The sequence below is a fragment of the Halichoerus grypus genome, chromosome 9, assembly GCF_964656455.1.
Source record: "Halichoerus grypus chromosome 9, mHalGry1.hap1.1, whole genome shotgun sequence".
Taxonomy (NCBI): Eukaryota; Metazoa; Chordata; class Mammalia; order Carnivora; family Phocidae; genus Halichoerus; species Halichoerus grypus.
In genome coordinates this window covers 31,915,071-31,931,762 of record NC_135720.1, presented here as the reverse complement: position 1 = coordinate 31,931,762, position 16,692 = coordinate 31,915,071, and the positions used below count along the sequence as shown (strand labels likewise).

At 42.0% G+C, this 16,692-nt stretch overlaps 1 protein-coding gene across 1 annotated transcript in view; it reads left to right on the top strand.

Annotated features, from left to right (window-relative positions):
- Window positions 1-4,596: 4,596 nt before the first annotated feature.
- The window catches only part of ENPP1 (ectonucleotide pyrophosphatase/phosphodiesterase 1), a 72,419-nt gene continuing 60,323 nt past the window's right edge, over window positions 4,597-16,692 (top strand). The window contains exon 1 of the mRNA XM_036120819.2: window positions 4,597-4,846. Coding sequence (XP_035976712.2) covers window positions 4,610-4,846 — 237 coding nt within the window. The 5' untranslated portion in view covers window positions 4,597-4,609. The remainder of the gene's footprint in view (window positions 4,847-16,692) is intronic.

The following is a 16,692-nucleotide window of genomic DNA, read 5'->3' as shown; positions in this document are numbered from 1 at the left end:
AAAACAATGATTATAACACTGCATCATTGGCTTAATAATGCATATAGATTAATATATATAAGACTAATAGCGAAAAAAGGATGAGGAAATGGGGATGCCTGGGTGGCTCAGTCGATTAAACGTCTGCCTTTGGCTCAGGTCATGATCTCAGGGTCCTGGGATCAAGTCCAGCATCAGCACTGGGCTCCCTGCTCAGCAGGGAGTCTGCTTCTCTCTATCCCTCTGCCCCCCCCCCACTTCTGTGTTTGCTCTCTCTTTCTCTCTCTCTAATAAATAAATGAAATCTTAAAAAAATAATGGAAAGGTATTGCAGAAAAAAACACTATATTTTACCAGAATTAAGTCAGTATCAATCCTAAGTAGATGGTAAGTTTAAGATGCCTGTTAGAACTTTTAGAGCAACGACTAAGAAAAACACTTTTAAAAAAGCTAAAATTCAATAGAGGAATTAGCCTGGTATAATAAAAAAAATTATCACAAATTTAAAGAGGTGAAGGAGGAACAGAGGGAAAGAAAAGACATGAGGCACATAGAAAGCAAATAGCAAAGCGGCAGACATACACATTCAGATTCTTGGCAACCCGAGGTTTTGTTGGACAACGGGAGCGGCAGAGACTGCAGACAACCGGAAAGTGAAGGCCTGGACAGCAGCTCCCTCTAGATGGGATATGTGCTTTCCATGTTTCCCCAGTTTCTATTACTCTCAATTGCACTTTACACTTCAGGGTTCACTTCACTCATTCTGCTATCTGCCTGATAATAAGCCATCTCTCCTCCCTCCCAGAGGGGCAAGCATCCCTTCCTGACTCCACGGGCTCTCCCTTTGTAGATGCATTTTCACTGGCAGTTCTCAAACCTTTCCAGAAATTAAGTATAAATCATGCATTGTGTATGCGAAAATGACATTGTTTTATTCTGTTAGGGGTGTGAGTTGAGTGATTTAAATATGGAAAGGAGACATTTAAATTTTTGTGTAAGTTGGGGAAATGTTACACGTTTTGTTGGCATTTGGAGAAAGCCGTGTAGTTTTATGCTATTATTTGTAACACCATTTTATAAATGAGGAAGCCAAGACTCAGAGAGTTCTTGTAATCGGTACAAGGTCACATAGTTATCCAAGCTTCTCCCAGAGAGCGTATGTTTGTGCTTACAAAAAGGAAAGAGAAAAGATGCTTTATAAAATCTTAAAAATAAATTAACGCATGGAAAATAATTTTTTCTATGTCTCACAAAGATTAAAAAGCCATGTGGTTATTTTTCTTCTTTGACTGGGCTAAATATCTTTTGTGTATTACTGGGAATTGGAGAAAGCTGGACCAGCTCTGGAACAGCTGGTAAAATAATTACTAAAATAATCTCCGTTTTTCAAAGCCAAGAAGAACTGTTCCTCACATTGAAAAGTCATCCTTCAAACACAGATAAGTTGGTTTTATTTGGTGTTTTGGCCTTATCTGTGTCTCAAGTTTCAGGCACTGAGGGAGAAGAGTTTAAATATTTCTGTAGAATAAAACTTAAGGAATCTTACAAACTCTTAGCCTCTCATCTTTACTGCTGTACTAGATTACAGTCTTCCATCATTTAAGCAGAGTCGTTTAGGACTGAGGCTGAAACAGTCATTATTAACCTTGCGCTAGCCAGGAAAGTTCTGTTGTCCTTTGGAGAGTGAAGCTATTCCTCAGACTCTTTGGAATAGAAACAAGACCCAGGGGCGCCTGGGTGGCTCAGTTGGTTAAGCGACTGCCTTCGGCTCAGGTCATGATCCTGGAGTCCCGGGATCGAGTCCCACATCGGGCTCCCCGTTCAGCGGGGGGTCTGCTTCTCCCTCTGACCCTCTTCCCTCTCGTGCTCTCTGTCTCTCAATCTCTCTCTCAAATAAATAAAATCTTTAAAAAAAAAAAAAGAAACAAGATCCAGGTAAGACATCACTACAGGCATTGTGATGTCTGTAGCTAAGCAAGATGACTGGCACACTCAATCGATCCATTCTTATTCCTCTGATTTTTAAAAATTCAACGAGACTTTTATAGTTACCCACAGAAGTCCCGACTGGCTCCGGCGAGGCCTGAGCATAAGGCAGAGGCCACATCCTGGTGCCTCTTTGCCAGGCCCACCCTGCAGATGTGTTACATTTTGTTTGGCTTTTCAAGTGTTTAAAGAAATAGTTTTTCTGAATTTTGTAGACAAAATTTTGCAATCTTGGAGAAGTCATACAAACATCTAAATTTCCTGTTTCTCTTGGGAAATCTATCTGGCCACAATGGGCACAGGATGCTGCTGAGTAAATCCACACCCCTGTAACAAGAGCCCACAGGTAACCTGCAGGGGATTGCCTCACTCACTGATGGAGGTTGAGTTTGTGCCTCTGTAGACTCACTCTGTGTGCTCACTTTTCCCATGGGTGAAGCCTGGAGAGTGATTCTTTGCCTTGGGATGGTTATGATCAATATACTGATTCCATTTGTTTTGTCAGGTTCAAAGCCACACTGTTGAGTTTCCTTTAGGAGTTTTGACACTCATTTGACCAGTCTTTGTGGCACAAATCTTTGTCCTTGAATCTGATTTTTGGAAACAGTTAAAGGAAAATTTGGAGCCAAGTTTGGGGTAAAAAATATGTGTGACTATGAAATACTGAAAACCTGTTTCTCTTCGGTGGTTTGTAAGCTGACTCAAAGGTAATTAAACAAAAAAAAAAAAAAAAAAAGAAAAGAAAAGAAAAAGCTCAGTCATGTTTGAGGGATGGCTTTTAGTTCTTCCAGATGTCAGTTACCTTTCCACTAAACTTTCAAAATATCTTATTTGTGACTCTATTATGCATATAGGACTTGGGTTTTAATTTTTTTGTTTGTTTATTTATTGTCTTTACCCCCTTCAACTACTTGAGAAATATATACTTTTATTCATCTTTGGTATGGTATACATAGTTGGAGGCCAAAAGATTGAATTGAAAGATTCATTATTGAATGAATGAATGAATGAATGAATGAGCCAGTATAAATGGAAAGCATCTTAAATTGACTATTTTAAAGGGAATAACACACACTTTATATCTGTTAAATATCCATCCTCAGTTTTTTAAAAAAAATATTTGTATACATCCGCGTAGTCAAAATGAATGGACAATTGTCTTTGGAATGTATAATAACTTTCTTTGGTCCCCAGAGTCAGTCCCTGGTATTGCAAAGCAATTCAAAGTCACTTGCTTCCCCTTCACAGACAAGAATCACTTCAGTACACACTTGTGGTTTTTCTGATGAGGAAGGAAAAGTAAAAGTTGTAGAGTCAAAGGTGAATCAAAACCCATCAATAATTACAGCTTACCGTTCATGTCCTAGTTCAAAAATAAAGTATCAAAGTATTTCGGACTGTGTTAAAATGTTCAATACTGCTAACCAAGTATCAGCGTCAACCTCAGGATGAGGCAACATCAGCACTTTGAAGCCTTCAACACAGAAAGTCTAAAGGAACTAATAAGTAAATATATTAAGACAAGATCAGCGAGAAAAACCCAGAAACCACATAAAACCGTGGAAAACGAAGTATCCTTTATATAGGAGTGCTTTAGTTACACCAGGTATTTTAAGGTTGGTTATTCCTTTCCCAAAGTAGAGTGGCAGTGGGTAGCAGGGCTTTGAGGGAATTCTCGCTTGCTTCTACGCAGGAGAAAAAGAAGGTCTCCTTGTCCCACCCTCGACCCCCTCCAGCCTATTTGCAAGTCGCGGTAGACACTGGAGAGGGTATGTGCTCTGGTAAGCGCTGTGAATTGTGCAAGACTGTTGAATCTCAGATCTGTACCTCTGAAACAAATAATGCAATATATGTTAAGAAAAAAAAAAAAAAAAAGAAGAAGATAGCAGGAGGGGAAGAATGAAGGGGGGGAAATCAGAGGGGTAGACGAACCATGACAGACCATGGACTCTGAAAAACAAACTGAGGGTTCTAGAGGGGAGGGGGGGTGGGAGGATGGGTTAGCCTGGTGATGGGTATTGAGGAGGGCACGTTCTGCATGGAGCACTGGGTGTTATGCACAAACAATGAATCATGGAACACTACATCTAAAACTAATGATGTAATGTATGGGGATTAACATAACAATAAAAAAATTAAAAAAAAAAAAAAAAGAAACACAGGTAGGCCCGACTCCACTCTCCCGCTGTGGAGAAGCTGCACCGGCCTCGGCTGCATCCTTCTCCTCCTCCTCCCGCTCTATTTTGGGGCCCCATGATCTCATGCCCTCTGCAGACCGCACTCTGCAATTCCAGTCCAGCCCGCGCCGCGAGGCCACGCAGGGCGATTCCTGCAAGTGTTCGGAAGGTGCCCGGGGCGCGGGGAGGGGAAGGCTTTGGGGGAAGTTGAAGACGCGCCCACGTACAGGACCCAAAATAACCGACACGCAGAGTGGCCGAAATCAGACAGGAAGCCAAATAATCCGGGGCGTTGAGTTGCTTTCCCCTCACTTCTAGCGCTGGGCGGCGGGCGCGGAGCCAAGGGTCTGGCGGGGAGGGGCGGGCGCGGCGGCGGGCGGGGCGGGGCGGGGCGGGGCGGGGCGGGACGGGCGCGGAGCCTATTAAAGGCGCGGCAGGGCGGCGGGGCCGGAGCGCCGGGGGCCACGATGGAGCGTGACGGCTGCGCAGGGGGTGGGAGCAGCGGCGGCGAGGGCGGCCGCGTTCCCCGGGAGGGCCCGGCGGGGAACGGCGACCCGAGCGTCGGTCGCGCCGCCGCGGCGCCCGGGGACGGGCAGGCGGCTGAGTCCTTGCTGGCCCCCATGGAGGTGGGGGAGGAGCCGCTGGAGAAGGCGGCGCGCGCCCGCACGGCCAAAGACCCCAACACCTATAAGGTGCTCTCGCTGGTAGGTCCGCGGCCCGGCCCGGCGCCCGGGAGGGCGGGGAGGGTGGCGCCCGGCTCCGGCGCGCCGAGCGCGGTCAGCACCGGGGGCCCGGAGAGAGGCAGCGTTGCGGCCGCTTCTCTTCGCCTGCACGCGCTCGCCTGCGGGCGCGCAGACCTGCTCCGCGCTCTGTTCCTGCTCTTTACCCCGGGGGAGTAGTTCGCGCTCCCCTGTGCCACGGATGCTTCTAAGGGCCGCGTTTAGGAAACCAGGCTGTTAAAATTGCCACCTTTTAGAAATACCACTCGTCCCCAGCAGAGTACGAAGATTTTAGAAGGGAAAAATGACCCGCCCGAAAGTTGTTGGTCTTAGAAAAGGCCAACTTTTCTTTTTTTTTTTCCTTTTTAATCTTTTTTGGGTGACTCTGGGGGTAGTATTGATGACTTTCTTTGCATTAACTGATTTCACTTGAAAAGATTGAACAGAGTTCTTTAAGTTTTATCAGGAACTTTAGGAAATGCCTTTTCTTTTGGCTCTGCTTAGGAATTTCCTTGCAGCTGTTACAGAAATTCCATCAATATTCATGTTATGCGAATGTGAAGAAACGTTGACGATTATTTGTCCACTCTTTTAACCGTAGGTTACATGGTTTTTGTTGCAAACAAAAGTAGCCATTATTCCTCTGCTATTTTGACAGTTGCAAGATCCACAGTCAATTTGATGAAATGTGGGGGTTTTCATTCCTATGGTAGGAAGTGCTGGGCTGAGAGTCAGAGCCTGGGTTCTTGGTTTAGTTAGTAATTGCTGAGGCCTTGTATAAGTCTCCCAAACCTCAATTTCTTAATTTGTTAAAATGAGGTCAAAAACTAATGATGTATTGTATGGTGACTGACATAACATAATAAAATTTAAAAAAAAAATGAGGACATCACCTCCATTGCCCATTGCATAGGATTATTATGAGGATCCCATGGGAACAATGTGGGGAAGTAAATTGAAAATTACAAGTAGACATAATCATTTTTATGCATTATATAGAAGTAACATCACTTACTATGATTGAACAATGCTGTGTAGAGAATATCTTTTCTGATATTTGAAACCTACTTTCATAAGCATTTCCATTTTCACTATATTTTAGGTATCATGGTGATGTTACAATACTTTGAGGAACCAACATTCCTAGACTAAAGAGATGATGTCATATGCTTAGTAATTAAAACTTAAGCCTAACGTTCCAAGAGTCACAAACCACATAATGTTTATATCTCTATATATTTTTGCATCAGGATGAGAACTTACTTTTGGACTTTTGAGTCACCTTTTTTTGTTCTTGTTAATGGGAGACTTTTGCTTCTATAACATGATCACTAAAATTATTTAGTATCCATATTTTCAGGTGTTTAGCACACTACCAGGTATTCAATAATTGTACATTGAATCTGTGTGCAACTCTAATGTGAAATCATTTCTAAATGCCTATAGCCTTGGAGGGTTGCTAAATTGCCAATTGCTATATTTAGTTTTTAAATCTTTCCTATTCATTTACTTATAGATCTGCAATGGGTATCAGCAAAGGTCTACCTTTGAAACATGCATTTCAGTCTTTGACACGTGCAATCAGCTGGTCAAACAGCATTCCATTGTGTTCTGATGGTGTAACTCTGGGTACTGGACATGGAAGTGTCTTAGGTCTTCCTTTCACAAGTAGTATAATCATGAATATTTCTTATTCTATTAGGTGGGGTCTTTTGCTGTAACATGAATCAGCAAAGAATTCTTACCTCCTGTCTTCGATGAAATACTGTGGGACATTGAATATACACCTAAACTCATTGCTATGTTTTAATTAGTAATCTTAATTAGTAACGCAAGTGAATGTGAAAGCTTTTACCCATTCTTCTTTTTCTTCCCTACGTCAATACCCTACTTCCCCCCTCCCCACCAAATGATGCACTTCTAAAGGGAAAAGTCTCCAGAAGGAATTTGACAATTGACATCAAAGAGTTCTGGGACAAATCTTCTAGAAAGGAGCTGCAATTATGGGATTCCTTTTTTCAGGTTAAACATCAACACACTTTTCATAAAGCTGAAGAAATGAGTTGACTGACTGAATCCAGGGTTGTGATTACTAGAGGCCAACTACTGATCTGGTTCTCAGCCACACAGTTTTTATCTAGCAGGATAATTATTATAAGACTTGCCTTCCAGAGAGATAATCAGTGGCAACTCTTGCATTTTTCTGAAGCTATTTCAGATAAGCTTAAATGATGTAGTAATGAGAGAGTGGATGAAGAAGGGAAGAGCTGTTGAGTTCAGGGAAAAGAATTGCAGGCTCTGGTGGCTTTTGGCCCTGGGCCCTGGAAATGCTCATGCCCAGGCACTAAGCCAGACTGCAGAAAGCTCAGAGGGCAAGTAGAAGGACTTCTCTGTATATGCTCCAGTAGATGTGTTAAATACTGGATGCCTTTCCTTAGTTCCGAATTAAATTTTGAACTGAAATTTTGACTTTCACTGAGGTTAGACTTGAAGATTTATTTGAAATAATCCTTCTTATTCCCTGGTATCATTTTAAAGGGCAGAGAATTTTCAACCACAGTGCAGTACATTTTTCCATTGACCAGTGAGTCCTTCTACAGCGTTATTTTGTGTTTGTGACCTTCTGCAGTGCTTATGAATACGTATACCTGTGTATGTGAAAAGGGCTTTATGTGTGGGTGGTGGTGGTTAAAGACTACTTTCACCTTTCAGTGAAAGAGTTCTTTGTAAGTGGCAGAGGTTGCCCTTGTTTATCGGAAGTTTGGGTATGAAAGTTACTGATTCGGTAAGCTCTTCTCCCCTTTTTACAACACATTGTCTTATCTCTAAAATACAGTTTGGAGAACATTCAAGATAATTCTCTACTCTTTTTTTTAGAAATTTATTTATTTATTTATTTATTTATTTATTTATTTATTTATTTAGAGAGCCTGAGCGGGGGGAGGGGCAGAGAGAGAGGGAGAGAAAGAATCTCAAGCAGACTCCATGCTGAGCACAGAGTCCGATGTGGGGCTCCATCTAACAACTCTGAGATCAGGACCTGAACTGAAATCGAGCTGAATGCTTAACTGACAGCCACTAGGTGCCCCTAATTCTCTGCTCTTAATCAGACTTGGAATCGACATTTCTCTTTGGCTCGTAAAATTTAATATCCTCCAGCCATAGTTTAGCATCTTTCAGAATGACCAGAGCATCTTAGAGGCCAGAGAAGTTTCCTGTTTGCCCCTTTTGGTATTTGTCTCACATGTTGTGATAAAATGAATCAAACATTTCTAGGAGGCAAGCAAGATGGTTGTGTTTACCACGGGGCCTCAGACAGTGCCTGACGCTCAATGTCGGCTTTTGGTTGAATGAATGAATGCACTGCATTTTCACTTAGACCAAGCGACACTTTGCCTTGGAAAAGAGCAAGATGGGAAAACTATCTGACCACAGACCCATATGACCAGTTGAAAGTCAGGAATCTAAATATAGATGCGCTAATAGATACGACGCTTGGGTAGAAATTCAGGGATAAGATCAAAACTGGGATATCATTTCATTAGGGCCTTGGGAGATGGAAGAGGCCGTGAAGGAGCTATAAACCAAAGTTTCCAGCCAAGGCCAGCATGCTTTAGGACAGGCCAAGCAAGGCCTCTGTGGTCACTTGGATTCGGAAGTAGGATCTAACCGCCTGCCATCCTCTTAGGTACAAACGAGCCAGCTGTGGCCGTCAGGCATGCACAGGGTAGGTCATCCTGCAGGGACAGATGGGAGTCGGCTTCACGTGCATTGTGGCCTCTTCTGTGTTGGTGACTTTGCTGTCATACCCCACATTCAGTCTTCGTGTCTTTTGCGGGGTACTGTTTTCTTCAGCATTGCTTTCAATTACTTCGTTTCTGCTCTGAGTCCCATTCTGGTCTCTCTCTCTCTCACCATTGATACCTCAGCGGGTTTCTGCTCCGTGGATACACAGCCATCCTTTCAATGTTTTCTTTATTCCCTTGCATTCCGCTTGTTCAGTTCACTCTGGACACTCGGTTTTGCTGTCCCCTGCCTCCTTTATTCATCACTCTGAAGAGAATCCCTAATGGCCTTGTTGAGAGACCTTATGCATTCTGTATAATACAGAACTGAGGACCACTGACCCATTTAGAATAGTTACAGAAATTTTTATCTTTCGCCTTCTCATCGTCCCCCAGCTTACTTTTTTCTCAGATATCAGCATTAAAGGTAAATGAAAACCATTTTATATTCAGATTGAGTTTGATAAATTTCACTGCAAAATATCCTTGTAACTTCTAACTCATTTGGCAAATGTATTTCATCTGTATTATGGGCGTTTTGGACAAGTTAGAGAACTTAATTGTGATCTATAATTTTTTTTTTTTTGGTAGAAGAGGCATTTCATATTTCAAATGATTTAGGGACATATAAGCTTTTGGAATACAACTTGTAATTAGAGATCTACCTTTGGTTAAAATAAACATGCCTATATCAACTATGAAATATCCCCAAACAACAGAAAGTAAACAAGAAACCTTTTAGCAAATGAGTTCAAGGCAGAACATAGATCACTCTTTTAAGCTTGAGTCCTATGCAGCAAGAACTGATATTCAGAAAGCTGACTCAAATGAAAGCCCTTTGGCATCAAATAAAATCTGAGTTACGTATTTACTATGGAAATAAAGTATAATAACATATTTAAAAGGGCTTTTCAAAAGAGTGACCAGAATGTTCAGCTACATATTAACTAGAACACTCTGTTTCCTGAGAATTTTAGTTATTTGAGGATTAATTACAAGAATTAAGATAACATCTATAATAATCTTTATTTTATCCTCCTTAATTTTTAGTTTTTCTTAAGATTATTTATTTATTTTAGAGGGAGGGTAGGGGCAGAGGGAGAGGGAGAGAATCTCAAGCAGACTCCCCACTGAGTGGGGAGCCTAACACAGGGCTTGATCTCAGGACCCTGAGATCATGACCTGAGCCGAAACCAAGAGTTGGATGCTTAACTGACAGAGCCACCTAGGTGTCCCTCACTTTTAGTTTTTAGTTTTTAAAACTTTTATTCTTTTTTTTTGGAGAGAGAGGGAGGGAGGGAGAGAATCTTAAGCAGGCTCCACACTCAGTGTGGAGCCCAACACGGGGCCTGATCTCACAACCCTGAGATCATGACCTGAGCCGAAATCAAGAGTGGGACATTTAACTGACTGAACCACCCAGGCGCTCCTACTTTCAGTTTTTAGAAAAAGATTTGGTGGAAATGTAGGTGGTAACAGTTTAGATGATGATTATTCACAAAGCACTTGGCAATTTTAGAAAGCATTTTCCCATATATTCTTAATTGATCCTCAACACATCAGCAACTCTGAAACAGGAAGGTGTAGTGATAATCAGCCCTAGTTTACAGATTAGGAGACAGGCTCACAGGGCTGCAGTCAGTTTTCTCAAACTGCAGTGTGCTTAGGAAAACAGCCGGAAACTGTTACGGACAACAGATTGCTGGGCTCCATTCCCAGAGGTTGTGGTGTGGAAGGCTTGAAATTGTTATGGACTAAATGTTTGTGTCCTTCTCAAATTCATATGGTGAAGTCATAATTCCCCCAATGTGATGATATTTGGACCCAGGGCCTATGGGAGGTAATTAGACTTAGCTGAGGTCATGAGGGAGGGCTGTCATGAAGGGCTTAGTGGGCTTAGTAGCCTTAGAAGAAAGGGGAGGAGAGGAGATGTGAGCTGTCTCCCTCCTTTCCCTCATGCCCCTTTCCAACACACCCTAAGAAAGGGTCCTGTGGAGACATCCTGAAAGACAGAAGAAGAGTCTTCACCAGGATGCAGTTTGGCCAGCACCTTCATCTTCAACTTGCCAGCCTCTAGGAAGTGAGAATTTCTGTGGTTTAAGCCACCCAGTCTGTGACATTTTGCCACAGCAGTTTGAGCAGACTAAGATAGGAATGGACCCAAAGAATCTGCAGAATATATTAAGTACCTCAGGTTATTCAGATGTAGTTGGTTCATTTACTCTACTTCTAGAAACAGTGGGTTAAATTTACAGGTGAAATTTGGAAGTAGAAAACTTTGATAACCAAAAGGGCTTTTAACTACAGATTTTTATTCTGGATTAATGGCTAATGGCATCCCATTCGTTTGCCTTTTAATCAGTGTGATGTCAATAATCACATGTTACTCTGAGCTCCCAATGTATACAAATTTGGGGGAAAGTGGTTTTCATCTTCTTGATTTGAGTTTCCTTCTTAATACATTTTTAAATGTAGACTAGGAAAATAGAGAGGCCTGATAGAAAGTCATTTTGGAGGGAGTGAATTTTCAGAAGCATATCTCATTTGTGGATGGATCATCTTAGGATGGTATCTTATGTATCTTAGGATTTTACATAGATTTAGGTGGCAAACATTCTATCACAGGTGTGGTTTGAGATCCTTCAAGAGCATGGTTTTCAGGAAATATTTCAGAGACAGTAGCTTGTTCCTAAAGCTCATTTCTCTCCCTTGAGAAGCTCTGTGGCATTAGCAAGCATCTGGGGCCTACGGTCTGTCGTGGAGAGAGAGACGTGGCAAGGAACTCAGGTAGTTTTTATGGTGCTGTTGTGCAGCAAAAGAAATACGACTGTCATTATGACATTTTTCCACATAGAGTCTCCTATTGCTCCAGATTACCTTTATTTTGAATACATATGTTTATAAGCAAAAGACAGCACAGGTAGAACAAAGTTGCAAAAGCCAAAATAGCTCAGGCAGCACTCTCAAAGTGTGGTGGGTGGGTCCCTGGGGTGTCCCGAAGTTGTCTTCCAGGGGGACCATGAATTCCAAACGATTTTAACAACAACAGCATGATGTCATTTGCTCTTTTCACGGTGCTGACATTTATACTGATGGTATTAAAGCAAGGGCAGGGGCCACTGCTGTCACCTTAGCAGGCGTCCAGGCGATGGGCGGCCCCCCTTACACGCGTGGTCACGCACTTGCAATTACGCCAAAAAGAAATCAGTTTCACTTAAAAGAGTGTAGAGCCAAGATGTTCATCGACAGATGAATGGATAAAGCAGATGTGGTGTATATATACAATAAAATATTATGCAGCCATTGAAAGGAATGAAATCTTGCCATTTGCAATGACGTGGTTGGAACTGGAGGGTGTTATGCTGAGCGAAATAAGTCAGTCAGAGAAAGACATGTATCATATGATCTCACTGATAGGAGGATTCTTAATCTCAGGAAACAATCTGAGGGTTGCTGGAGTGGGGAGGTGGGGTGGGAGGGATGGGGTGGCTGGGTGACAGACATTGGGGAGGGTATGTGCTATGGTGAGCGCTGTGAATTGTGTAAGACTGATGAATCACAGACCTGTACCTCTGAAACAAATAATACATTATATGTTAAAAAAAAGAAGATAATAGGAAGGGAGAAATGAAGGGGGGGAAATCGGAGGGGGAGATGAACCATGAGAGATGATGGACTCTGAGAAACAAACTGAGGGTTCTAGAGGGGAGGGGGGTGGGGGGATGGGTTAGCCTGGTGATGGGTATTAAGGAGGGCACGTTCTGCATGGAGCACTGGGTGTTTTACGCAAACAATGAATCATGGAATATTACATCAAAAACTAATGATGTAATGTACGGTGATTAACATAACATAATAAAAAAAAAGTGTGCTAGATAAAGCAGTAAAAATGGATGAGGCAGATTTTCTTAAATCTCAACCCTGAATGACCTATCTCTGTAGTGTGTGAAATGGGAAGTACACATCCACACGTCTGCCGCACACTGCAGAGCTGTTGTTTTCTGGAGGGAAACTCTGATTGAGTTGTGAGCTGAACTAGCTGCTCCCCCCCGCCCCCACCACAGGCCACCATTTTTATTTGAAAGAACAACTGACACACTGTTATTCAGACTTTCGTATTTGGCACACATTTTCTCAAAATGCATAATGTTAGCTTGTCACTTCAAGCAAAACAAATTAAGGTACCTGTTGCCCCTGATAAAATCCAATCTTTTCAGCAAAAATTAGAATTTTGGAGAATCTTGTATCTGCTATTGTATGATCGATAGCTTCCCAATTTTTAAAGACTTCTGAAGAGGGGCACCTGGGAGGCTCAGTCAGTTAAGCGTCTGCCTTCAGCTCAGGTCATGATCCCGGAGTCCTGGGATCGAGTCCCGCATCAGACTCTTTGCTTAGCAGGGAGTCTGCTTCTCCCTCTCCCTCTGCTGCTCCCCCTGCTTGTGCTCTCTCACTCTCTCTCTTGAATAAATAAATACAATCTTTAAAAAAAGGCTTTCTGAAGAAATTGATGGAAATAGTAAGGAATGTGGTTTTTTTCCCCATAAGGTATAAGACATTGTGTCAACATTTGGAAGAACTACATAACTCAGTAAACTCATGTTTTCCAAGAGACCAATGGAGGATTTACAAAACTATGAATGGGTGTAAGTTTCATTCAAAGTGCAAGATAGACTAAGAGATTTTAATGTAACAGTATGAAAAATGTATTAATATTGTCTCAAGTTTCATGTTGCATTTTGCCTTTACAAAATTACCACTTGTAGAATTTTGGTGTGGTTTTAAAGAATGTCCATGATTGTCTGAAAAGGCTTCTTAGGGTCCTCTGTAAGAGTATAAAGGAATTCTGAGACCAAAAGTTTTAAGAATATCGACTTTAAGGAAAGGTTTACATTCAATGCTATTTTAAGAAATGAGGGGCGCCTGGGTGGCTCAGTCAGTTAAGCATTTGCCTTTAGCTCAGGTCATGATCCCGGGGGTCTGGGATTGAGCCCTGCATCAGGCTCCCTGCTCCGGGGGGAGTTTGCTTCTCCCTCTGCCTGCCACTCCCCCTGCTTGTGCTCTCTGTCAAATAAATAAATAAAATCTTAAAAAAAAGAAATGAGATTTAGGCATATAAAAAGAATCAGCTAGTTACGACTTACTGTATCTTTATATAAGGTCCTTTCTACATTTCAAAATACTTACACATCTACTACCTCTTTTGGGTCTAAACCACAGCTCTGCCATTATCTCCATGTTAGAGATGAAAAATCATGGCTCAGAGAAACTTGGGGGACTTTCTAAGAATTTCTAATAATTCTCTTAATCTTATCCCTGTAGCTTATTGATAGTTTTGAAGTCAGACAGATTTGGGTTTAAATCCTGGAACTGTTATTAGCTGTTTGAATGTAGGCAGATAACTTAAGTTTCCTGAATATCAGCTTCTACAACAATAAAATAGAGACGATCAAATCTTACTGGATGTTGTAAGGAGAATTAAATTAAACAACATATACAAAGTGGGACACAAAATGTGCCCTAAGTGGTTGTTTTTCTTGTGATTACTGATAAGCTTCGGTGTGACTGAATTTTTTATTTTTCTTACTCAGACGGCATGCACATCCTGGCTACCCAAAGTATAGTCCGCAGACTGGAATGTCAGCGTCACCTCCTTGGCACTTGTACGAAGTGCGGAATCTTGGGTCCCTCTCCAGACCTACCAAACCAGAATCCGCATTTGTGCAGATCCCCAGGGATTTGTCAACACATTAAAGTTTGAGGAGCAGTGCTCCTAAGGATGACAAAGTGGTACAGAAGGCACACCAACCCGAATTTCTCTAGCTGGGGGTGCTCATTCACCTTTGTGCTTCCACAGACTTCATACATGACGCTATGCTTGAGAAAAAATTACTAAATGTTCCTTAACTGTTCAACTGTGTTGACTTCGGGTTGAAATGGTGCTACTGCTGGGTTGCCTTTGGCCCCTTTCTTTCCTTGGACCTCAGGGTGCCTTGATTAAAGTAGCCCATAGCCCTTGTTGTGCGTACAGGACATGACGTACACGGTCTCTCACCCCCTTTCACGCGTACAGTTTCCGTGTCTCAGGAGCTGACTTGTGCTCTCCTTTGTTTCTTGCACTTTTAATCCCTCTTCCGTACTCTGCCCTGGCTTGTCCTTTAATTGCCCTTTATTGCTCTCAGCGGTGCCAATCTTCCGGCTTTGCTGTGATCTGATAACATGGGGATGTTCCTTCCAATTCAAGCATCCATCTATCAGAGTATCAAGCAGATTGCACTCCAACATTGCACCATCAAATAGAATTCTTCAAGTCAGAGTTTCCACGGCCAGTACCTTCTCAACAATCAACAGTACACCTGACACAAAACCAAAACAAAAGAAATCTTGGGCCAGGGCTTTTTCAGGTGGCATTGAATCACATTAAATGTCCTTGGCACAGAGTTTATTCCATAATACTTCATTGTCCAAACACATTGGTTTCCTATAGAGTGCCACCCTGCATCACTGAGATTAGAATCTTCTGGAGACTAGGAAACAGGTGAATGAAGTGTATTCAGGTGGGCAGGGTGTGGTTAACATTATGAATACTATGCAGGTCTTGTCTCTTTGAATTAATAAGGGAACTACAGAACAATTCTACTTGTACACTAAAATGCCTTCCCGATCAGTTCAAAAGAAGTAAACGTGAGGAATGTTGATATATAAAAGTATTTACACATTTGTCATCTCTTGGAAACTTTGAAAGGAAAAGAGAACATTGATTTTCCTGGGATGATTCAAGCAAGTCTTAGGAGACAGGGGCACTTAAAGAGTCTGAAACTTGGACTCACAAGAATTAGTTGCTGTGTGACTTTTGAACATTTGCTTTGCTTCTCTGACTTTTCAGTTTCTTTAACCACAATACAAGGGTTTTGGACTAGGTGGCTTTCTTCTAGGTCTAAAATCTTTGTATAGTATCGAGAGCTTATAGTATTTCCCCCTTGTTATAAAAATACTACATATTACAGAAAGTTCAGAAAATGTGGGAAAGTATAAGGAAGAAAATAAAGATTGCATTCTTCTTCTTATCTGCTATTAATAGTTTTTTTGATTGTGTTTGTTTTCTACCTCAGGACTTTTCTGTGCGTGTATCACGTTTTAACAAAAATGGGATCATGTTACAGATGCTGCTCCGTTTCCTTTTTTTCATTTATATTCCATTTTTAGATTTTGTTATTGCTAGACAGCTTTTTAACCTTTCAGGAATAGGATTTTGAGACTTTTATTTTATGAGTTCATGGGGTAATCTTTGAAAGCATCTCTGCTCATACCTCAGACTTACTTTGTCCCCAAGAATTAAAAAAATGTTTAGAACACTTTTTTTTTGTTTTTGTTTGTTTGTTTTATTCATTCCTCAGCCTCCCCTCCACTGCTCAGGTCTCTTTCTTATGGTTGAATGAGTAGTTTTCCTAAACATAACGTACAAGGGGAGATGCACACCCCTAAGCTCAGTCTTCTTTCTGCCTCTTTCTCATTGCTTCAGTAACAGTGTTACCAGATGGGAGCTGGGCATGAACAGCCTCATCCATTCCCAGCAGTCCTGGAGGTCTGTGATATATATGTGTGGGCACAGATCAGTCAGTATTTGTCAAGCACTTGGAGTAGACCCTTATGCATGGTAAGAGCTTTGGAAGTATTTGGTGATTTTATACATGCCTTTATGGAGTTGACTCTTTGTCAGACTCGATGTGGAGCACTTTTCCTCCTTGGATTGGCACAACTGTGTGATGTAAGAGGGAGCACAGGTGATGGCTGATAAGTCCGGGCTGGGACCCACACATCAGTAGGACTCTGTGTCCCTCTGTAGTATATGGGACATGCATATGTTGTGTGCCTAACTTGGACTTAGATATTCGAAGGACTCAGATAATTTTCACCTTTGGCTCTTACGGTACTGTGCCAATTGAGAGTCAGCCAAGATCTCAAGGTGCCTGTTCCACAATGTCCCGGCTCTGCTGAAACGTACCTCCCATTATGGTCAGCTCAGACTTGTTCTGTTTTCCAGATACA